Source organism: Miscanthus floridulus, chromosome 8, assembly GCF_019320115.1.
Source record: "Miscanthus floridulus cultivar M001 chromosome 8, ASM1932011v1, whole genome shotgun sequence".
Lineage (NCBI taxonomy): Eukaryota > Viridiplantae > Streptophyta > Magnoliopsida > Poales > Poaceae > Miscanthus > Miscanthus floridulus.
In genome coordinates this window covers 204,553,464-204,576,973 of record NC_089587.1, presented here as the reverse complement: position 1 = coordinate 204,576,973, position 23,510 = coordinate 204,553,464, and the positions used below count along the sequence as shown (strand labels likewise).

The 23,510-nt window shown below is 42.9% G+C and overlaps 2 protein-coding genes across 3 annotated transcripts; both read right to left on the bottom strand.

Moving 5' to 3' along the window:
- Positions 1-6,660: 6,660 nt before the first annotated feature.
- LOC136477977 (predicted GPI-anchored protein 58) lies at positions 6,661-8,507 on the bottom strand. Its single transcript, XM_066476286.1, has 2 exons — positions 7,909-8,507; positions 6,661-7,580 (listed from the first exon to the last, which is right to left on the bottom strand). The coding sequence occupies exons 1-2, from the start codon at positions 7,964-7,966 to the stop codon at positions 6,853-6,855; spliced, it is 786 nt and encodes a 261-aa protein (XP_066332383.1). The 5' UTR covers positions 7,967-8,507; the 3' UTR covers positions 6,661-6,852.
- Positions 8,508-8,659: 152 nt separating this feature from the next.
- Positions 8,660-22,213, bottom strand: LOC136477976 (protease Do-like 7). Of its 2 annotated transcripts, XM_066476284.1 has the most exons (25): positions 21,676-22,213; positions 21,511-21,581; positions 21,273-21,407; positions 19,524-19,582; positions 19,125-19,161; positions 18,838-18,963; positions 18,295-18,384; positions 17,996-18,061; positions 17,770-17,826; positions 17,579-17,644; positions 16,489-16,596; positions 15,484-15,564; positions 14,662-14,711; positions 14,068-14,233; positions 13,450-13,950; positions 12,162-12,344; positions 11,980-12,082; positions 11,511-11,681; positions 11,354-11,433; positions 11,236-11,289; positions 10,665-10,892; positions 10,205-10,420; positions 9,973-10,130; positions 9,309-9,420; positions 8,660-9,153 (listed from the first exon to the last, which is right to left on the bottom strand). In XM_066476284.1, exons 1-25 carry the CDS (start codon positions 21,911-21,913, stop codon positions 8,977-8,979), a joined length of 3,333 nt encoding a protein of 1,110 aa, XP_066332381.1. In that variant the 5' UTR covers positions 21,914-22,213; the 3' UTR covers positions 8,660-8,976. The 2 variants fall into 2 exon arrangements, with proteins under 2 accessions (XP_066332381.1, XP_066332382.1); XM_066476285.1 differs by lacking the exon at positions 11,236-11,289.
- Between the last annotated feature and the right edge of the window lie 1,297 nt (positions 22,214-23,510).

The following is a 23,510-nucleotide window of genomic DNA, read 5'->3' as shown; positions in this document are numbered from 1 at the left end:
AGGAGCGCTGTCGGAGCGCTCCGGATGAGGTTTTCTAGGGAGAGCGGCTCTCCTCCTACAAGCTGCATCATAACATTGATGAACGAGAAGGTGAGGCGACGTAGGTCCTCCCGAGACGGTCGAAGTCCCAGAAAGGGGCCAAGCTAGCGTTCTAGCATCCCATAATCGAAGCTGAGAAGCTGGTCGCTCCTGGGGGCATGGGTTTCTGGTGCGTGCAGCTACAGCTCCTCAAGCGCCTCAGCGATCGTGTCGAGGCTGGTAGAGTGGAGAGGTTTGACGGCGACGAGAACCTGCGCCAACTCTCCCTTCGTCGTAACGATGAAGTCTAGGTTCCCGAAGCGCACGTGCGCTCCCGAGACCTAGCGGACGACGTGACTAACCATCCGAGGCCTGATGTGGACATTGAGACGCGCAAAAAGCCCCTACCTAGCGCGCCAACTGTTGGTGTTTTTGGACCACCGACGAGTAAATTTGTATTTGCGTGTCTGGCTCGGATGGTGTGCTCAGAGGACACAAGGGTTTAATTGGTTCGGGCGGAACGTCCCTACGTCTAGTTCGTTGCTGCTCGTGTTACCGGCACTTGGTTTGTAGTAGGGGTTACAAATAGGCGAGAGAGGGAGAGGATCCTAAGTCTCTGGTGGAAGGAGTAAACGGGTGCTGAGAGCTCGCTTGTCGCTCAATCGTGTGCTCATGTCGTGCTCTTGTGTTTAGATCCCCCTCTATGGGGCATCCTGTTTCCCCTTTTATAGACGAAGGGAAAGCGTGTGTTACAGAGGAGGAAAAGTAGAAGAATGAGAGAGAGAAGGTTTCTAGGGTTATCGGGTCCTTCTTCTCCTTCATACGGGTCCCGCTGATCCAATAGATGTCAGCAGGGACGGCTCCATGCCGTGGCCCTGTTCGTCACTGGTACCATGCGTAGGCGTCATCTGCCGGTTATGGCATTCCACTCCGTCCTGGCGGACGTCGTGGTGAACTGACGTGCCTGTCAGCATCCGTACGAGGATTAGACAGAACAACACCAGCACGCCCGACACTGTTTCTGATGTAAATCCCTAGGTATGGCTCATCATGGTCATGGGTTACATCGAGGCATGCCAGCCTCTTCCCTGGCGTCAGAATTTTGACCCAGACCCATACGCTTGGACCTGGAGTGATTGGCGGCGGTATGGGTCCTTGTCGGACGAGATGGAACCCTCGTCCTCGAGGTCGGGGGGTCGGAGCCTGCGATCTTGGGCGAGACGAAAACCACGTTCTTGGGGTCGAGCGAGACGGAGCCCGCACCCAAAGGTTCGGACGAGACGGAGCTCGTGGCCTCGAGGTCGGGCGAGACGGAGCTCGTTGCCTTGAGGTCGGGCGAGACGGAGCCCGCGGCCTTAGGCGAGACGAAAACCGCGTCCTTGGGGTCGGGCGAGATGGAGCCCGCACCCAAGGGGTCGGGCGAGACGGAACCCGCGGCCTCGAGGTCGGCGAGACGGAGCCTGCGGCCTTGGTGTCGGGCGAGACAGAGCCCGCGGCCTCAAGGTCGGACGATACGGAACCCGCGGCCTTGGCGAGATGGAACCCACGTCCTTGGGGTCGCGCGAGACGGAGCCCGCTCCTAAAAGGTCGGACGAGATGGAGCCCGCGGCCTTGAGGTCGGGGGAGACGGAGCCCACAGTCTTGAGGTCGGACGAGACCTTTTAATACGTCTCGAGCCATTCGAAAAAGTCGACGTGGATGTTAACTTTCTTGCTTGGGTATGCTAGTATGTATAGCTGCCAAGCTGCTCGTAAAGGACACAGCCCAAATGGCCAAACTGCTAGCAATTGATTGCTCGGTCGAAACCCAGTTGAGGTGCGATTGGAGGGCTTTCCTAGGCTCGAGAGCACTCTTCTGTTGGAGATTCTTGGCTGCCGAATATGTGTGTGTGCGCGTGTAATGGCCAAACTAAGTTCGGTGCACGTTTGTTTTCGTCCAACAAGTCGTCACTTGTTGCTGGAAATTAAAATAAGTACGTATAAGAATCTCTGTATCCTATTCGAAAGAATCTTACTGTCGATAGTAGGACAAGGGGGATCAGTACAAACTGTGCAAGAAACCAAATGCGCAACGAGACGAAAGAGAGAGATTTGCTGGAACCCGGCCATTATCAACTCGCACGCTTGGAGTGAGTGGTGCAAGCAGACGCATGCGTCGGGCCCGGGGCGCCGGCCGGAAGCGATCCATGCATGTCAAGCAGCGGCAGCGGATCGGACGTGTGTTGCCCCGTTGGCAGACCCGTCGGTCTCAGATGAGTGCGACCGCGACGCCATCTTTCGTCGGGAACTCGCGTGGCCATCCGGTCGTGGTGCGTGGCCTTGCCCCTGCCCCTGTCGTGTCCCTGCCGTATGCTGCCGCACTCCCGCTCTGCTCTGCCTGACAGCGATCGGCCGGCGGGGTAACGAGCGAGCGTGAGGCCATGGGCGATTGGGCGTCGTCGTCGGATTAGGGTTAACTAACGACGGGACAGGAAAAATGTGCGCGCGCTCTAATGCATTGCAGTGCCTTTAACTACCTTTCGGCCAGAGGCACGGCTAGTTTAGTCGCATCATCGCGACACTAGTGCGCGCCGCAATTAGGAAAAGTTGGGGAAGAACACACGGTGCTTGAGGTGTTTACTAGAGTGATGACGGGCGGGCCGGCGTTGACTCGACGCCTGTGCAATTTGACCGAATTCCAGCCAGTGGCGAGGGAACAAATTGGTGGGCTGACTGGCTGAGTGGCTGACTGCTTTTGTCTACAGTTCCAGACCGAGTCGCGATCAAGGCTGGCAGGCTTGTCTAGTTGCCTGTCTTGTGTTCATCGGCGTCGCTGGTTTTCCGGCGTTTCGCTTCGTGTGGCCGCATGTGATGTGAGCTACTCCAAGTCAATCGCGTCCGTCAAGTCTGCTATACTCATGTACGTTATGGCCAAGAACGGTACAGTACTTGTGGTCAGGTGTTTGGTAACGGTTGACCGTGCAGGTTGAACTGAAACGTCCGGCCGGTCTGGGATCATCATGAGAAAGTTTTCTATTTGACACCAAAAAAAAGTACAACTTTTTTATTTGGCACCTAAACTCAAATTCTTTCCTATATGTCCTCGTCTCAAGTTTTTTATTTCTATTTGACACTTCCGTTAGTTTGGAGTTATAACGGTGTTAAGTGCTAGAGAAAAAGACCATTTTACCCCTGGCGTTTTTCTTCCCAGTTATTAACCTGCTGGTTATTGCTATCTTATTTGGATGTTTTTGCTTTCAAATGTTATGTTTTCCTTTTTCAATTGCTTCTATAAAATAAAGGAAGGAGCGTAATCTTATAATTACTTTTAAATATGTTGAGTTCAATATCAATCATTTAGGTACATTATACATAACAATAAAATAGAACTATCTGAGCACATTTTTTAGTTTAGTTACGTATCTCATGCATGATAGCTAGCTTCTTTCAACATGTTCGTTTGGTCGTAAACGATCGTAAATTTTCAGTCGGAACAGTATTTCTCTCTCACACCAAACCAGCCAGCAGTAATAATCCACGATCGTATACGATCATTTCAGCCCCAGCCGAACAGGCTGTTCATTTATTTTCTAATTCTTAACGACAACACGTGAGCCTACACGCGCGTCTCCACTAGCTCATGTACACACGCTAACTTTTCTCTTCTTCTTCATGTGATCAAACCATCGAGGCAACAATGTATGGACACGCATCATCAAGTAACCGGCTCGCTTACTTTCTTTTAGCACGCACAGGCTAACAGCGGCTTCACAGCAGCCTTGGCTGTGCCGGGCTTGGCCACAGCACTAGTACAGAAAATATTTTTAGAGACGGTCAAAAGTGATCCTTAGACACGGTTTTAAAACCGCTGCTATGCCAGCGATTGTAAAAATAAGCGATTTTCAGAGGCGGTTCTCTTAAGACAACCGCCTCTGAAAATCGATTTTCAAAGGCGGCTGACTTAAGTCAATAGTCGCTAAAAATAATTTTTAAAAATTTTTAATAATCATTTAGAGTCTAATAAAAATAAGAAAAAAATATTTCCAATGGAGCCCGAAAGGCTGAGGATCGGCACAACTCACACGATTTATTTTTGGAAAAAGTCTACTTGACCCCCTCACCTATCATACTTGGTCTACTTCACCCCCTCAACTATGAATCCGTCTGTTTTACCCCCTGAACTTTTCAAAACCGTCTATTTTAACCCCTGGGCGGTTTTTCAGCGGCGGTTTGCTACAGTAGCGGCGGATTTGCTACAGTAGCGGCGGATTGCTACAGTACCGTTGCTTTTTGAATTTTTTTATTTATTTTCGGTGAATTTTTGAAAAATCATAGTAAATCATAGAAAAATCATAAAATGAAAAATCTAATTTTATTGGACTCCACATGAGTAGATCTACACAGTGAATATATAATACGGTATGCTTTAGTACAAATTTTTTTTTAGCTTTAGATTAATTAGAAAATCCAATTTTGTCTGTAATTAATTAGAATTTATCTATAACTAAATTATACATAGTCCAATGAGTACGAAATTTTTACTATAGTTCAAGCATACAATAATTAGCGTACCATAAAAATTTCACCACAATTGGACCATTGAAGCTGCAGTTATGAATTATTCCAATTAATTACAGAAAAAATTGGATTTTCCAATTAATCTAAAGCTACAAAAAAAAAATTGTACTAAAGCATACCGTATTATATATTCACTGTGTAGATCTACTCATGTGGAGTCCAATAAAATTAGATTTTTCATTTTATGATTTTTCTATGATTTACTATGATTTTTCAAAAATTCACCGAAAATAAATAAAAAAAGGAAATTCAAAAAGCAACGACACTGTAGCAACCGCCGTTACTGTAGCAAATCCCAGAGGTAAAATAGACGGTTTTGGAAAGTTCAGGGGGTAAAATAGACGGTTTCATAGTTGAGGGGGTGAAGTAGATCAAGTATGATAGGTGGGGGGTCAAGGAGACTTTTTCCTAATAAAAATGGTCTGTGGGAGCAAGCCCTTTGGTCAATGCGGTCCCGGCCCAGGTTGCACGGCCGAACCATTTTCGTGGGCTTACTTTTCGGATCACCACGTACGGGTACGGTAGAACAGGCCTTATGGGTCGGTGCGTGTTCGACTCGCTCCACAACAAAGAAAACGTGCTTGCACTGCTAAAAGAAAAGGATCATGCGTGGTTGATCTGATCATCTGAAGTTGTATCAGCTAATACTATTCCCAATTAGGCACGCACCACTTCAGGCTGTGGCCTGTGGGACACCGACCGTTTCCCTTTAGCATCCATGCATTTGCATATACAATCTGAAGGGTTCGAGCTCACACATCTTATATACACATGCACTAGGTATTCTTCACCTTTGAAACTAAAATATTCCTATTCCTAGTAGCAAGACATCCGCAGCTGCAAGGGGATTACTCAACGCTGCCCGTATATTACTCATACAGATATTAGCAGTATCAAGGTATCATAAAAAAACGATTATGCACAAAGGACGAGATGTGCTCGTCATATAATCTTAATGCATCATACGGAGATGTATAGGGAATAGATGCTCGTTTCCAGCAACTCTAAGAAGATATGAAAGGGGCCGATCATGCAACGCCTCTTTTTGTTCTTTCTGTTCGTACTCACCCACACATAACGCATGCCTATCAATCTTCATCTCTCTTTGTCAGCCAATTATATTTGACTGAACACCGAGACTTCGTGAAGAATATAACTCGCTAATGTTGTTTTGGTTTAAAGAATGACCATATGGGGGCATCCTCTTTTCGAAGCAACAGTTGGAGAAGCTTATTAGTAGTTCTTAGCTCTCTATTCTGTTCATTGTTACTTCTTGATTTCCCACTGATCTCTCACGCCGGACGTGCCCTCTGCCAAGAGATGAAGTGACCAATCCAATAATCCAGCGTCCTGATTTCCTCAACAAGACGATTAGGTGCTAACTAAATGATAGTGTGGTATTAGCAATAAGGAGTACATCGCTGTTTTTGAATGTACCACCGCAAGGGCAAGCTTAGAATAGAATGTGCCGCTTTTTATGATGCCATTCAGAAAGAAACGGTAAGGGAGGATTGATTATGGAGTGTATTTTGCTTTCAAAGCATTATTCTCAAATCTCACTTGCAAACATTGCGCTTGGCTGCTAGCTATTTTTTACTACCCCTAATTATTCTCATCTTTGTTGGTAACCTTGCGTTGATGTAATTTTCCTTCTACAAGTCTAGTCGGTTAGGTTTGAGGTGGATGGTCCTCTTCTTACCGCCTTTTCTTTCTATTGTTGTATTGGCTCGATTTGTTGGGTTGCTTGCCACCTTCTTCGTGATGCTTGTTGTAAATCTCTTCCTCTTAATAAAAAAATGTGCTACGCACCATCGCGAAAAAAATAAATATAAGGTACATTTGCCCCTAGTCAAATGTTTCTTCTCTTTGACGACCAGCATTTATAAAAATATATTGTTTTAAATGGAAACAGTTAAACCTAGTAATATGAATCTTATGTTCAATCTATAAAATCTTGAATTATGATGTCTAAACTAAAATAAAGGAAATTGACTTAGATAAACCTACACGACTTATATATTTTTATTTATTGGAGGAAGTAGCTGCTTTGTATAAAGGCTATCAAAACGTAAGAGGACAACGACAATCCAAGGCAAAAGGAACGTTTACATACATCTCATCAACCAGCCGGACCGAAAGTTTCCTGCTTTTCTTATCTACAACACCTACAAGAAGAACCAGATTCTTGGCTAATGATTCCGTCACCAATGAACCAAGAACCAAAGTAAGAGACATAAGTGGTTGCACGAGTAGAACGGTTTATTCCTCGCCGTCGCTCTCAGACGATCGTGCAGGCGTTGGGATTCTCCTCGCTGAAGATGGTGGTGAGCCTGTTGGCGTCAGTGGCGATGCGGTAGATGCCCTCGCGCACCGGCGTCGGGTAGTAGCTCCGGTACTCCCCGGAGAAGTACTCGTGCCGCCGCGGCGTCGCCTCCCACCTCGGCAGCGGCGACGGCGTGTACCGGAGCAGGTACCCCTGCCCCTGCGTGGGCGCTGGCGCGGGGGACGCACCGTGAGGCCACTGATCCGGCGCTTTCTCGATGTTCCCCGGGCCCTGCGCGTGCTCCTGCTGTGCTTGTTCCTGTTGCTGCTGAGGGGGAGGAGGCTCCGGGCCGAACCGGACGCGGCCGGGCTGCTTCTTCTTGCCTCGTTTCGGGTCCTTTGGCGGCTTCGGCTCGGCCTGTGGCGGCGCGTCTTGCGTTTGCGCGGGTGGCTCTGGTTGCTCGGTTTGGGGTCGAGGAGGTTGGGATTCGGGTGTATCCTGGTGCTGCTCGGGCTCGTGTCGGGGCGGTGTTTGGGGCTGCTGGGGCTCTGGTGTGCTCTGCTGCTGCGGCTGCGGTTGCGGCGGCGGCGGCGGCGACGGTGGGATCACGTAGATGGAGTTGTTGCTGGCGAAGGTCACCGTGCGCGCCACCGGCCGCACGTAGCGGATCTCCGTGGGCGGGCCAGGCGGGTAGGCCAAGGCGTAATCGAAGTCCAGCCTCCCTTCCCTCCATCTCTCGCGCCCTGCACGTGAGCAACTCTTAATTTGTCACGACTCATCAGTTGTATTTTACTTTTCCTGTCTTTTCTTGTTTGGAAGACGAACTAGCTCGATTACAGAGACCAAACCCTTGATTGAGTTGATTCGAAATAGCGAGGAGTCAAATCATAACGAGCTGTTGACAAAGAAAGGAGCACTTCCGAGTGTAAGCGCTGAATGCACAAGATGGCAGTTGCTTGCTGGTAGCCGTTAGCCAGCAGCCTACACTCTACTACGAGCACGAAAACTACCAACTATCAGAAGTAAAGCTGAAGCATATAAACGAAGTGAAGCAAAGAGCTTCGCACGCACCGTTGCATTTTCCGAGCGCTTTAGACACGATCTTGCCCAGGGGAGGATAGCAGCCCATGTCGCTCCCTCCCTACCTCGCCGGATGGTGATGGTGGTGGTGGTGCCGTTGGCGTGTGTGTGCCGATGCGCGTTCCGGAGCGGGATACATTGCTCGCTCCTCCAGTTCACGGCGGCGGAATGGAAAGGGCGGGCCTTATAGGAGAAGGGACACCTACTAGCAAAGAAAGAATCCAACAACAATGATCTGGTGGTACCCAAACACGGCCACGCTTCTTTTTTCCTCGGCGGAAGGCATCAGCCGTAGTGGCGCAAGAGATATAAAGGGATGGTCCTCGTTTTCGTGGATATAAGTCTGAGCGAACAAGTGGTGGCCGAATATATTCCAGTGGAAAACGCCGCCTCCAGAGGGAAGGACGGTGACTGCATGGCGCACATTTGTCAAGCGCAGCATAAAAAAAAGGTGCGGCGAGCTTGCAGAGAGACTTGCGTTCCTTCTCGTTGTCTTACACAGCAAAGTGCAATTTAGCTCGAGTTGCTTGGTAATGTGAAGGCCAGCAAACTTTTTAGCCAGGATAAATGAGTAATGAACTTACAACAGATGTAGGCGATGAAGTAGAGTCAAAACTGACGAAACTGTCGGTAGGCATTCCAGTAACTATGCAATAAAGCTGAAAGCAGTGTGGTATAACGAAGAACAACGTACTAAATCTGTGGAGCTGTTAACACAAATTCTTAATGCAGAGTAGTGAAATGACCGCTAGAAACGCTAACGATTTATTTCTTTTTTTACCAAAATATAGGAATAGACGATATACAAAAGGCAAATCCTGTGGTCAAATTGTCCAGAGACCACAGACAGTGAATCCATATACTTTCAATGAAGTACTTGCTATATATCCTTCAAGCACCCCCTATGCTAATGCCCACAACTAACCCTACAAAGTGCAGGGTAGCTTAATCCTGCATGATGCAGGATTTATGCTTACCAAACCAAGGCATGAACCTCTAATTTCCTTACCTATATGCTCCTCTGAAAGCATGAAAATGTCGCAGCAAAACATGAAAATATCACGCCTTAGTTGATTGCAATGCTTTTATTATTCTCCTCCGCCATGTAGCAGTTTCTGGTTCAAAGCTGAGCTCCCAGGTCGGCCAGTAGTGAAGGTCCTGTTTTAGAGTAAGTACGCGAGGCTTTCCATTCAAATGGACAGTCCTCACCCTAACAAATTCACCATCTTCGAGACCCTAATCAAACGAATAGTTCAGACATTAATTCAAAACAATCATGTAGCAACATAGTAAAGCAATTGCTCAATTAATATACAACACAGTGATAAACAAGCAAGCAAAGACTGCAAAATAACAAAGGGTGCATTTGCCACTTGATGCATAGTACATACCTTCACCACCTGTATAAAGGTTTCCAGATCCGTTGTTGGTTGCCCATTAACTTCGATGATCCACTGGAGAGCATAGAGGCCATATCTATGTACCGGACTTCCATGACACCATCTGCATAAAATCATTGTTGCTTAGTGCTCATTCCCAGACATATCTAAATGAGCTATCATTCAGAATCAACTATACAATCGTGTAAATAATAGATTATGTCCACCTAACCACACATGCAGAAACAAACAACATGAAGTATACAAACAAATAGAAAACGGACAATATTATCCATTATTCTGGTTGCTTTTCAAGCTCTATCGCCTAAATGAGAAAACAGATGGCATCCCTCTATTTTCTATCCAAATGATAAATAGACTCGTTTAGCACGCTAACATAGCATTCATTCTTAAGCTCTTCTCTCCATCTTTCTTTAAGCTATCTGTTACTTGAGAGAACTACAGCCCCTACATGCTGGACTCGATGAGCATTCAGCAACCAGTTTTCATCTAATTCTAATGTCAGATACAAGCAGTGGACAGAAAAAATTTTGCAGATCGAACTCTTTAGTAGATAAACACTTGCAGATTGAAATGTTAAGTTGAAGAAATGTTTATCATCACTGATTAAAGATGCTTTTAATATTGCATACACAACTTTGTAAGGGAATCTCACCTAGCAACATAAACACCATGACCTTCTTCTGGCAAAAAGCCAAGTGCACGCACTGCTGAATGAGGATCCTGGATAATGCATCCACACCAATTAACCATTCGGGTTGTACCATTGCCATCTCTTACATCAGTTCCAACAATAAGGTCGATTTCTTTTCCCTGCTCAAATGTTTAAAGAGTTACAATCTATACTGCTGAATTTCTTTTATTAATTTCTGTCACGTCATCCTAACCTGACGGAATATTGTCATGTTAAGCACTCCATCTGACCCAATGGATTGGTCCAACTCTTGGCAAGCCTTCTCAATGTCAAGGAAGCATGTAATTGGCTCCTTGTTGATAGCAAGAATCATATCTCCCTGCTCTAGAAGATTTTCTGCTTTCGATCCAGCCAAACAACCTTTCACCCGCAGGACTTGTCTACGCACAGGATCCTTCTTCGCAAGGGCCTGAAAGCGTAATCACAGTGGAATATCAACAGTTGCTGTGAGCAAAATTTTCTGTACTTGCAGGTAACACAGGGCACAAGGGGCCATAACCCAAATTTGATAACTACTTGAGTAGTTCCAAAAGTTGTTGTGAGCAAAAACTTCTAAAATATTCATACGATATTAGGTAGCAGTATAAACATATTTGCAGATCACAAAGAATACAGAATATTTAGAACTTAAAAATAAAATCAGATTGGATTACCTGCACCCAGTTATCACTCAATCCGTAACTTCTTGCCTTGGATAGCAAAGTTGGATATAGTTCCACCTCCAAAAGTCTGACAAATGGCATTGGCCTCTTTATTCCGTTGATAAGCCTAAAAGGTCCTTGAGTTCCAGAGATAATCTTCTCAAGTACTTGGCTTATTGCATATATTGGTATGCCTCTAACAAACTGATGGTCCTCTGAGCTGCTGCAACCATATTTCAACTGGAGAGAAAAAAGAGTAGGTCATACACCAGTTTAAAAGGCTTTGTTGTTGTTGTTGTTGTTGTTGGGTCATACACCAGTTAGTTAATAGTACTAAGCATACAGAGAAGTGAGTCAACGACCAGCTTTAACTATTCAAGATGTATCGTTAGGCTAAGACTTGTAATGGCTGTTAATTACTAGTAAAATCCATATAGTAAAAGGTTATTAGTGCAAGTGGCTGGTGCACTACAAATTCAATCTCGATTAGTTATCATGTAAACAGTTTGGATTATTTTACTAGCAGTTCAAAGTTTACTGTAATTACACATTTACTTGATGTTAGAAATATCACGCAGCTAACCTTGCCCGTAAGCCGGCGTTTTGTTCTTTTCTTTATTCTTTTGTGTGCGCGTTCCTGGGAGCATGCCAGCACTATTACTTGAGAAACAGACGAAGCAAAGAACTCAGTGCAAACTAACCTGGGTAGAAAAGCTAGCCCATAATGCTTGAACTCTTCCTTGCTCATCAGTTAATATGCCCGAAAATGTGCTACCAAAATCTAAAAAAAAAATCCAATATAGTCAACCCGAAAAATTAGAACATGATCCATCAGAGTGAAATTTCCTTAGGAAGTACCAGTATCGAGCTCAATGACCTCCATATTTATTGCACGGTATCGAGGAGAATCAGCTGACCCAATATTAACAGCTGTGCAAGGATTAGTTATAATTGATTTCCTTGATGTTGCCTGTAAGCTTCTACTAAGCCCAACTAGATAGACAGAATCTCCTCGTCGCAAAGCAGGTTCTACACAGAAACAAAGTTCCTTTAAAAAAAAAGTAAAATGGACCACATTGTGGAAAAGACATCCCGACTGGAAATGAATAGTTCAGTGACTATGTACTCTTTTAATGGTATGATATGATCAAGCTCATTATTACAATAAAGTAAGGCATGCTAATTGCAAAATGAAAAGTTCAGTGACTATCCCACTCTCTGTTTAAGGGTATAACATGATTAAGCTCAACAAAGTGGAATGAAGCGAAAACCTGTTTCTCTTCAGATAATATTGGAAATACATGGAGACACTGTAAAAGAAACAAACCTGGTAGAAGCTTAGCAGCCCGGACAACAGATGCTCCAGCTCCTAGTGCAGAAGGATCATAAGCGACCAGGGCAAAGTTGTGAACAGGATGGAGGAAAACAACCTGAAAAGCAAATTATATATATGTAATTGAAAAATTGTGTGCTTTAGCTTTTATAATTGAGAACAAAAAAAACTCATACCTCTCCAGGTATTTCAATGGGATATGCAGCAAATGAAAGCATTATATCAGAGATAGATACAGCAACCGTATTCCTATCAACTGCAACCAGACCCAGACGTTCAGAATGATATATTATAACCCCTGTTCCAAAGAAATGTTGAGAGTGAACTCCATCAAGCATGCAAACAGGCGGCACATGCACCTGAAAAGATAGAGATAAGACAGATGGTTATGGGCAAGAAACACGAAAGTCGAAACTAATAAATACAGGTCACTTAGGGTTCAAGGTGGTTCAACAATTAATTAACGGTAGTACAAAATTAATTGCTCCCAGAGCACATGGACTGGAAATTGGAGTGAAGGAAATAGACAATATAGAAAATAGTCAAATAGTCAACCCAGAGGAAAACAATAGGATATTTTTACTCGTGGTGAATCTTTTTCATACAGATATGGCTTCCATGAAATCAGAAGATGTCTCGATATATATTCAGCTCATTTGATTATGAGCTGAATATATTGATAATGAACTGAGTATAATAAGCTCTTATTTTGGCTCAAATGTTGTCCATACAGCAAAAATAAGCTTATTTTGGCTCCAATGTTGTCCATACAGCAAAAATAAGCACAGTTCATTATTGAAAATTTCATATTGAAATATGACAATAGCACATTTTTCCATAAACATATAACTATATAAGCTCAAACTTTTCCCTCAACCAAAGTACAAACAACATGGCCCACCAGTGTAAATGTACAGTGCCTATTTTGGGGGTTCATCTTCTTCTGGAAACCTCAGGATGAACTTGTCAGGAAAAAACTAGGTGAGCAAGCTTAAACCTATCGCTACAAATACAACTTACGGTTAGAGTAGATTTAAGCCTCAATCGGTAAATCCTATTCATATGCCCATACATCAAAACAGAGTATCAACATACTGCAGATATATCTTGGATAACTCAAACCTCAGCATACCACGGAAGGTTAAGGGGCTGCTTGGTTTTGTTCCCAGGCAAGGCTCTGATTTAGGTCGCCTGGGCTGAGATTGCTGCCTGGCCAGCAAGCTGTTTACGGCTTACCAGCACACAATCCAAGGCCCTAAACACATGAGGCTTGTTTTGTCTAGGCTAAGTTTGCCTTTGTGCTTTTCATGCACTGTTCAAAACTTAACTCAAAGAACAGCTTGTGCAGCTTCTAGCCTATATGTGCAGGCATGTAGCATTACATAATCTAGTACCCTAGCCTCCCTAAAAGTATTAAATGACAGTCCCTGACTATAAAATGCATGTTATGTATACATTGCTCACCTCAAACATTACAAGGGCTGGTTCAATTACTTGTTCTGACAATGATGCATTACTTGATATTGTTCGAGAAAGTTCAGAGCCTTCTGCATTGGAAGGATGCCTCAAAGAACCACCTTTTACATCCTCTAGATCTCCATAAGATGGTAAAGTTCCCTCAGCAGCTATCTCCTCATCCACGCGTCGCCTTTTTTTCTCAACAAGAGAATCTTCGTTAGAGTGAGATCCATCTACAACAATTTCATCATCAGTTTGCATTTTGATGCATCCGTCTGCCAGGTTCTCAGAATCATACTGGCACTTGAGATCCATAGGACTAGATTCAGATAAAGATGAAACAGAGTTTGAGTTTGTGTCCACATGATTAGCATGATGAGCTGGAGCTAAAAATGGAGATTCCGGTGATATAGCTGGTTTTCCAGTCCATAAGCCAGTTGCATCATTTCGAGTATATAACTGAGGTGGCGCATACCATTCATGTTGATCGATTGTCACCAGTACAGACTGGTCACGTAAGTAAAAATGATTAGTTTATTTACCATAACCGAACTCAAATTTGTACTAGGAAGTGCAGGAGATAAGGCATTGATTATTGTGATAAATCAGCTACTCAAATCTTACTTTGTTCCGGTGACGGTCAGTGTATTTGACATATTCTAGAGGCACTCGTGATCCCCTAGACAATTTTGAAAGAACTGCAATAAGGTCATCTAAATGTGCAATATCCTCTCCTGCAAGTTTTTTAATAATGGCATGGCGTGGAACAGATGCCCGAGAGAGCATGTACCTGCATTGCATGGTGTTAAGTCAAAGAAATAACAAGTTTGCTATGGTACCAATCATATGCATTAGAGAAGATATACGATAACAAACTGAAGGTGAAATTGTGAGTGTGAAATAATGCTACGACCCAAAGAACAAGAAGAGCATTTAGTGCTGTTAAACCTCAATAGGAAGATTATGATCAGTTGCCAGTAAGGTGTGTGTGGGTGTGGGTGGGTGGGGGGGCAGTTTTAGTTTAAGTGCAATGCAAGGGCAGCAAATAAACATTTGCGAAACTAGCCGATGTATTAAAGATCCAGATTGAAGAGGGATGTTTCCCAAAGGATTTGTTACAATACTACAAATGAGAGGTTTGCAATAATGGAAGCAAACAAGTAGTCATTCTTTCAGGAAATGGAACATGAGAGGCTATGTTACAGTTAAATCTCTTACCCTGATTCAGCAACATATACGAGACCACATTTGAATCGGAAGTTTCTAGCCTGAAACAAGATGTAAGCAATATTAGCAGCATTTTGGAAGTTCAACAAATACGCTGTAGACATTGATGTGCCAATCTAAGTTCAAGCATGAGGAGGTGATGTAAGCATTAACTGATTGTATTTAATTATGTAGCATGAGATAAAGCGACTGTTTGGAATTTTGGATACAGGGCTAATTGCTAGCTAGCTAAAATTAGCTCTAGCCCATCCAGACAGGACCAAAGTTGTGAGAGCAACTCTAGCAATGTACAGGGATTTATAGATGAAATCATGGCTCGTGGGTAGAGCACTAGAGTTCACGGCTTTCATACTTAAGGTGCAACCTGTTTATAGGGGCAGTTCCAATGCAAGGTGCCATCATCAATTCTCAGAGAGATTGTACTCAAGCACCCACATAAGATCGCTCTGACCTCTCATGTAATGCGAGCAAACACCTGTAGGCACTTAAATGGTTGCATTATCTACTAGCTAACGGTACATGCACAAGTACAAGTTCAGGACTGATGCTTTATCAAGCCATGATACTAAAAACCTTATCTATCCTACATGGCAACAAACGGTGATTTCCCTCTGGTAGCGATAAGAAACATTGGAAAACGTTTCTGCTTAACTTTTTGGATTAACTTAGATAGTGATGATTTCAGACTGTATAAACCAAAAAAATCTCTGACTATTTCAAAACAAGGAGAACAATTTCCCTTGTCCACATTACCAAGTTCTTTTAATAAGGGCAGTAGATATGAAAGTTCAATTCCATACTATGAAACTTCACCTGCTGATATGACAGTGGATGGAAGACAGCACCACTAACTTCCAAGAAATGATTTGGAGTTATAGAGTGCAAATCCTCAACCTGAAAGACCAAGGTGTTAAAGATTAATAAGGGTTCAAAAACGTGACATGTTGTAAAGGCAGTCTATATCAGGCAATAGGAGCAATGTTTTCAAGTCGTCCGATTAATCGTCCTAATCGGTCCCGGTAACCGATTAGGGGTACTGAGGCGATTAGCTCAACCAGAAAGCTGGTCGTCCGATTAGTCGACGACTAATCATGGCCATGGACGACCAGTGTGGTTGCTCTGTTTTTTTGGGCCTGTTCAACCGGGCCTATATGTGGCCTATTGGGCTTCCAATTTGGCCTATTAGGGTTAGAATAGGCACCCCAAAACACCGGAGGCACGCAGGCACGGCGGCAAACGCAGGGCGGCCACAATTTTTCCCCGCGTGCCTCCACTCTCCCACGCGTGCGTTTCCTGCCTCCCGCGCGCGATTCCTCCCCTTCCCGCGCGCGATTCCCTCTCTCTCGTGAGCTATTCCCCTCCCTCGTGTGCTATTCCCCCCCCCCCCCCCCCTCCCTCGCACGCTATTCTCCTCTCTGGTGAGCTGTGAAGCCAACGGCGCCCTCTGCCAGGTCAAGTGGCCACGGTCTTCGTGATGAGCTGCTCCGACGACGGTATGTGCCTTTCCCCTCTCCATCTTCTTCCCTCCTCCCCCATCCCTCACTCTGCAACCTCTTTGGCTCTCTGCTAGACTGCTAGGTTGCTTGCTGTGCTGTGCTGTACTGCTGTCCCTCTGCTATTCTCTGGCTCCAAAGGAAAGAGAAGCAATCCACTCCGCTAGACTAATCGGCCTGATCGACGAGTAATTGCAATTAGTCGCCTGGTCGGTCCCATGGCGACTAGGTTCGACTAGACGACTTGAAAACATTGAATAGGAGTGCTACAGATATATTACAATAAAAAAAAGACAAGATATGATACGTCAAAATTGCCAAATACCTGCAGCTTTACTGTTAAAGGAACTCCACCCCTCTCTATCTGCAAATCAATTTCCCTGCCAACACTATCATCAAGTAAAGTCTCCAATCTAAGAAACTGAGTTACAACCTGCAATTAGTTAAAATGGTTAAACAAAACCATCCCTGAGTCCAAATTATATGTGTTATGGAAAATCAAATTGGCATGAAAACATATTTTTGTTGTCATTTTAGCTTGTGAAAAGTGTCTTTGTTTGTTTGTCATAATGGGATTCCAGTAAGAGACCTAGCTACATGCTCCTATTTCACTTATTGTTTGCTACATTTTCCAAGACTAGACTCCTCTATTCATTGGCCAGCATGGGTAGCTAACAAAACAAACTACTTAACAGGTATAGGTTTAGTAAAGGTTTCTACATTTTTAATACCCACACAAAAGTCTCACACGACAAACAAAAAAGAAGAGCGGTAGTTAACAGGCAATCAGTGATCAAGGATATTCCTGTATGTGTAAAGGAGAACTCACAGCTGATAGATACAACAGTAAATTGTAAAATCAACGATATCGCAGAGTATCAGAAAATGGTATGCTCGACATTGGTAATGATGAAATCAATAGACCGGTTTCAAATGATTAGGGCAGTAATGCTAGGAAATTTAATAATTTAACTCAGTAGAATCTGACCGATCCTAACAAGCATCTTTGGTTCTTTAGAATGTTATACAGGTTTACATGGTACAGACCCAACACTATGGCCCATGTGCATAAAAAGTGAAAGCACGTCTTTTATAGTTTTATTTACTTAAAAAAATAACCTTCCTCAGTATAGAATTCCCAGTAGAATGACATAGCACTTATTGTGCTAGCATAACAATAACATTGGCAACATTTTAGACATTCTGCACATTAGCAAACATTTTTTTACCTCAACCGATTGCACATAGCAATAGCATAGAGTTATACTGAACATATAGCCTAGACTTCAACAGTTCAAACTAGTCACTAAGAAAACTGGGCATGAATTTATGTTATTTTATTAATATAATGTCAAGTACTCAGCAGACAAAATGGTGGTTTTCAAATATATATATCCATTAAAAGCAGTTCTCACCTCCTCATTGATGCATACTAGAACATCACCAGGTTCCAAATGTTTATGCGCAGGGCCTTCAGGTACCTGCATGAACACAGCCTTCCAGTTTCAGCAGTAGCAAGTTACAGAATAGCATAATACAACAAGTAGCACGATAAGTGGTATGATAAAAAAAAAAAAAGCTTAGAATCATAAGCACCAGAAATTACCACTGAATCAACAACCAGCATTCCAGTCTCGCCTGCTGGAGAAACTACACGCACCATCTGTACAGAAAGCAAGTTGTAGTTCTTAAGCCTAGAGCATGGAGGTAGACATTTTAAAATACATCCCCCATCATACCAGGGAGAAACAAGCTTAGAAAGTTGTTATAGAAGATAAACAATCACAAATTACCAAGTCAATTAGTGAGCCAGAAACAATGAAAGAACATACCTGCTCGGTTTCATTCCGGAGGCCAAGACGCCGAGTTTCTTCAAATCCTTTGTGCTGAAAGGTAGCCTTCCAATGCAATAGAAAAAAGAGGGATGCTATGAAGCCAAATAACAGCAGTAAAAGAAAAGTAGCAGTAACAGCAATGAAGAATTGAAGAGAACTTGCAGCATGTCAAAAATAATTTGAAGTACTGCAAGGTTAAATGCATGAATATTTATTCATTAATAAGCTCTCCACAACAAATAACAGAAAACGACACCATATGATAAAATAATGGAATCACTGTATAATATACTCACCTGAAGTGTACCACGTGGAATATAAACAGATTCTGGCTTGGTACCAAATGCATCCCAACTATCATGTATCAAATTCAGTGCTCTGACAACCTGCAAATAGTTTATACATATTTTTAAAATAAATAACAGCACCACAAAAAAATTATTGAATCTTAAAAGGTAACGATGTGTGCCCATCTTTATGATCTTATATTTTAGTACGTGTGAACTCCTACACGTTCTTCCCACTCTAATCTTCCTTGAAGAACACCCAATGTAAAGTAAAAAAAATGCATTGCTAATGAAAACTCTGCACATTTGCTAATGAGTTGGTCTGGTTTGGTGATTAGTACGGTTGCTTCTGTAAACCCTTGTAAAATTAGAACCAGCTGATTCTTTCCTTAGTATCAATGTGTCATGTCATTACAAATCAAACTTGAAAGTTAGACTCAAATGTTATGCACTGCAAGCCTTCCAATTTTAAAATCAACAATCTTGGAATTCAAATATAAGCTATAGCATAACAAGGGAATGTACTAATGCTCATTTATAAAAAAAACTTACACGTTCTAATGGAAGGAAGAAGGCAGAGGCACTGGAAGATTTGCTTCCAGCATTCAGGGCAACAGCCCTTCCTTGGCAATCAACAACAGGTGAACCACTTGAGCCACCTTTAGTACCAGATGCAGCCTAAAGAAACAAATAATCTCATTAATGTACAGGCACTAGCAACATGAAAAGAAAAACAACTTGCTATTCCATTAAGTCAATAGAAGATCAAGCTCATTATCAGCATATCAATATGAACTAGATAATGATACATGTAACATCAAGTAGCTAAAGAAAGTTACCTGCATATAAAATGTATTGAAATCATTATATCCATCCCTGGCAAGAAATTAAAACAAAAAGGAAATATCAACAGCAATATAGATAATGTAATATGTCATTAAGCTTCAAACAGCTAGCCTACAGCATCCAGTTTGATAATTCAAAAACAATGGTAAAATAACAGGTGTAAGATTATATATTTGAATTCTTTCTCAACACATCTCTTCGCTTCGTAGAGAAAATAGAGATGAACTACAACTAGAGTGTAATTTGTATAAACAATCGCAACTACAAATGGGCGAGTTAATTTTTGTCTATGTTGTTTCCTTTTTGTATGTACGGTGTGTAAATGGATGCCCTGATTAAATAACTAGTTATCAGAAGGAGCAGGCCATGTAAAGATAGAAAAGAAGGTGTACTTTTTGTAGTATGGTGCTTCTCTATCAAGTCGAGCAAGTGTTCCTGCCAAAATTGAAACCTGCATCCAGTAAACACAAATAAGAAAACATTGCAATACACAACACAATTTATCAGACAAATTTCAGCGGTTAGATCTTCATCCGCATCCTTGTAAAGAATGAACCATATCCAGGCCTTAAAGCATGCATCCAAGCAAAACTTTATAGTGCTATCAGAAGCGCACATCCAACCAGCATGTTACATTAAAAACATGTCAGAATTCTAATTTAAACCAATTTGTTCCAAGTCATTTCTTCAGCTTGTCATGACAAATATTTTATTTGCAAAGTTGTTGGCGCAGGCTGATTTTATTTTTGCAGGCCAAGTTGTCAAATAAGCGTCTTTTGGGCCAACCAATGTTTTTTTTCCAACCCGGACGAACCGAATATCATTACTTATAAGCAACGAAAGGGGCCAACCAAGGTTAACAACTAAAACATACTCCGTGGTTGAAAGGCCTTGTCTTAGAATTAGAAAAATGGAAAGCAATTGCGTATTCACAACTCTACATGTCATTCATCTAAGTAATTTCTAAACATGTCAATCTGCACATGCATTGCCCTTTTTGCTCACATGCCAAACTCTCAGAACCATGTAATCACAGATGGCTAAATCCAGCATGGAAAAACAGGAGCATGAGGTTTTTTTTTCCCTGATAAGAGAGTTCACAGAAATTTCTTACTGAATGTTCCTCTTTACCAAAAATTCCTTGAGTGGTGTTACACGCAATAATACTTTTGTCAGAAAACATTACAAACATAACTTTTAATCGCAGTGGAAACTAAGTGAAACCATTTAATCATGATCTGCGATGTCATAGTTTGCAAAGCACTAGTAAGATCAATTTTAGTACATATACCAATGCCCTAATTCTTTGATTGAAACGTCAACACATAGCAATAGGGGTGTAATTGGATCAGATACGTACAGATATAGCTCATCCCATATTCATCATATTCTATCCATAGTCTACGCGAGTAGGGCATGTCTTCACCCATACCATTTTTTTTCTCAGATTTAAAGGCGGAGCAGATAGTGACACCGAGGTTTCAATTGGTAAGACAGATGGAAATTATTCTCTCTATTTACACTAGCATACACAGCACAATATATTAAACAATAAGGGTGCAATTAGAGTGAGCACAATGAAAGTGATTGCCAAGATGCGAAAACTAAGAGCGTGTTATTTTTTACTCCCATTCATATGTGATAACATGCCTATTTATTGTCTGTCTTGAGTGAAATCATAATAGAGTACCTCAACTTCTAATATTTGATACTTTGGATGGATACCTCTCAAGTCTCATCTCATATGGTATCCCATATTATTTTCTTGGAATCGGAGTCAGACATGGATAGTGTCTGAAAATCGGTGTCGCAATCCATATTTGCCCTATCAGGCTTCGGTTATCAGAAAATATCTACCATTTGCACCCCTATGTCAATTAAGATTTAACTAAATAGGTTTTTGATGGAGTGTAAGATAGGTGGAACCTTAGTTCCGTAAGTTCTGGATATTGCAAAAGCAGAAGATTTGTTTCACAGTGCAGAAAAAAAGGAAAAACTAAGGCACTAAGGTTTGATGGAGAACAATTCAAAAAGCACAAAACTGCTCTGGTGTGTGGTCTGTAGTGTCTAACAAGGACATTTGATGCAGTATACTTTACAGGGGTACATAACAGCAGAGATTAAGATAGAATTCAGGGAACCTTTTCCCCGCTGTCATTTCCGACAACCCGGATTTCTAGCCCGACTGATGCTGCTTCAGGTGCCAGCGGAATCTCATCATACTTAAGAAACTTAATGGCACCTGGATCATAGCGAAAAAAACCAAAATCATGTACCTGTTTCGAGAGAAGAGAGGGGAAATTTCGGTTACCGTTATGGCATTTGCACTGGGAGGGGAAAATAAAACAGAGAATGGAATCAAGTGGAATATACACTCACAGGATCTCTGTACAGGGGGTACACAGGGATCTCTTCCCTGTTCACGAACGTGGCCTCCGTGACCACAGGCCCTGTCATCGCGAGCATCGCGGCAACAACAACAGCACAAATCATTCACAAGTCGCCTACGTGAGAACAGGTGATGATTGCTGGAGTCGTTCCTACCTGGCTTAACGACATGGCGGTTAGTGAGGATGATGCCGCGGGACTTGTCAACGACGAACCCCGTGGCGTAGCTGGCGCCCGCGACCTCGGTGTCAAAGGCGCGCGGCGCGGTGGTGCGGAGGACGACGACGGATGGCACAACGCGGGAGAGCGCGCGGCGCCAGTCCTCCGCCGTGACCGACGACTCGATCTCCATCGCCAACTCCCCGCCGGTCTCCTCTTTCGCGGGGCTCTCCATCGCCAGCCGCGATCTAATTTCCCGTCCGGCGGCCTCGGTTCGGGCAAGCTCTCCGGCGGTCGCTAGGGTTTTGGGCACGGGCTAGACTCCGATTTGGACGAAGATTTTTATCATCAATCACGCGGGCGATGTGAATCTGTTATAGCCAGATGGGGGGCGGGCTGGGTGAGCGTGAGATCAGCGGGAGTTGGGAGTGGAGCTGGTGGTGAATGCGCTGCGAACTTTGGAGCCTTGGCTGGCTGGCGTGCGATAGTAGCGGCGGCCGCAGCACGAGATTTCGGAAGGGGAAGACCGGGACCAAAGTCGCACACCTCAGGTGTCAGGTGGGCGACTGGGCGTGCCGAGGAGATATTTTCCCCGGGAGTCGCGGAATCAGGCCCGATTCAATTAAGCAGGCCGTGGGCTGGTTTAGTTAAGCAGGCCTTGAGAATGTAACAGTTATACTACTGGGCTGAAGTGACTCTTGCTCAACAAATTAGAAAAAGAAAATCATTTTGCTAAAAAAAAGAAAAAGAAAATCATTTGACCTTCCTAAATTCATCAAAGCCGAGTCCCTGAAAACTGGTTATTTAGCTTCCTCTATTTTAAAACCAGGCTCATTGCTGCAAGAAGTTGTGGCATTCCGAATGTTGATGTTACTACAAGGGCTGAAGCATATGCTTTGCGAGAATGTCTTTTATGGATGGGTAAGATAGGTTATCCAAGACTCATTATTCAATCATACTGTTTAGAAGTGGTGGAGAACTGGAGATTACGATGGAGGGAGACAACTCAATTGGTGCTGCTATCTACAATGACTGTACCTTCTTATGTCAAGTCTGATTATTGTCTGAGGGAGGCTAATAAAATAGTGCATATTTTAGCTTATGACTGAAGGATCCTGCCCATTCTTTGGGAAGCATTCTCCAACTTTTATTTTGGCGCAATTAGCAGATGACGTAACTATTGTTTAAAATTAAAGTCGCCACGATGGTTTTCCCGAAAAAATGTTTAGTTTTTGCTCAATGGACAATTTGGATGTGGTTTTGACCATGAAGAAGGTAAATTAGACTACATCGATGATAATTCATGGATCAAATGAATTTTATCAAAAAATATGTTTTAGAAATATTTTTTCCAAAAAAGTTATCTAGATTTTTTCATTAAAAAGTTATACAATTAAGAATTGAAAGGAAAAAATTAATTATAAATTTCATAGAAATAGTTTTCACTAGGAAAAATACAAGATCGGATTTAGATTTTTTTTCCTAAAGACATGCTTTATGTTATGGTGCCTAGCATGGAAATATTTGGATCACATGTATGTCTTCTTTGGGTGTATATTTGTTCATATTATCGATGCTCTCGTTATATGTTATAATTAATATTCGTTGACAAAGAGTACGAGAAGTTTAGGTAACTTTGGTGATTGCACGAGTGTCATGCATCCACCTCATACTTGGTCTTATTTTAGATGAACACATATGTCACTTGCTTACGGGCTTTTTTTAATAAAGGTTTACTTACAACAATAATCCATAAATGTGACATATCAATCTCTGTATTTTTTCGATTGGATTTACAACAAGTTTAATGACATACCAACAACATTATCACC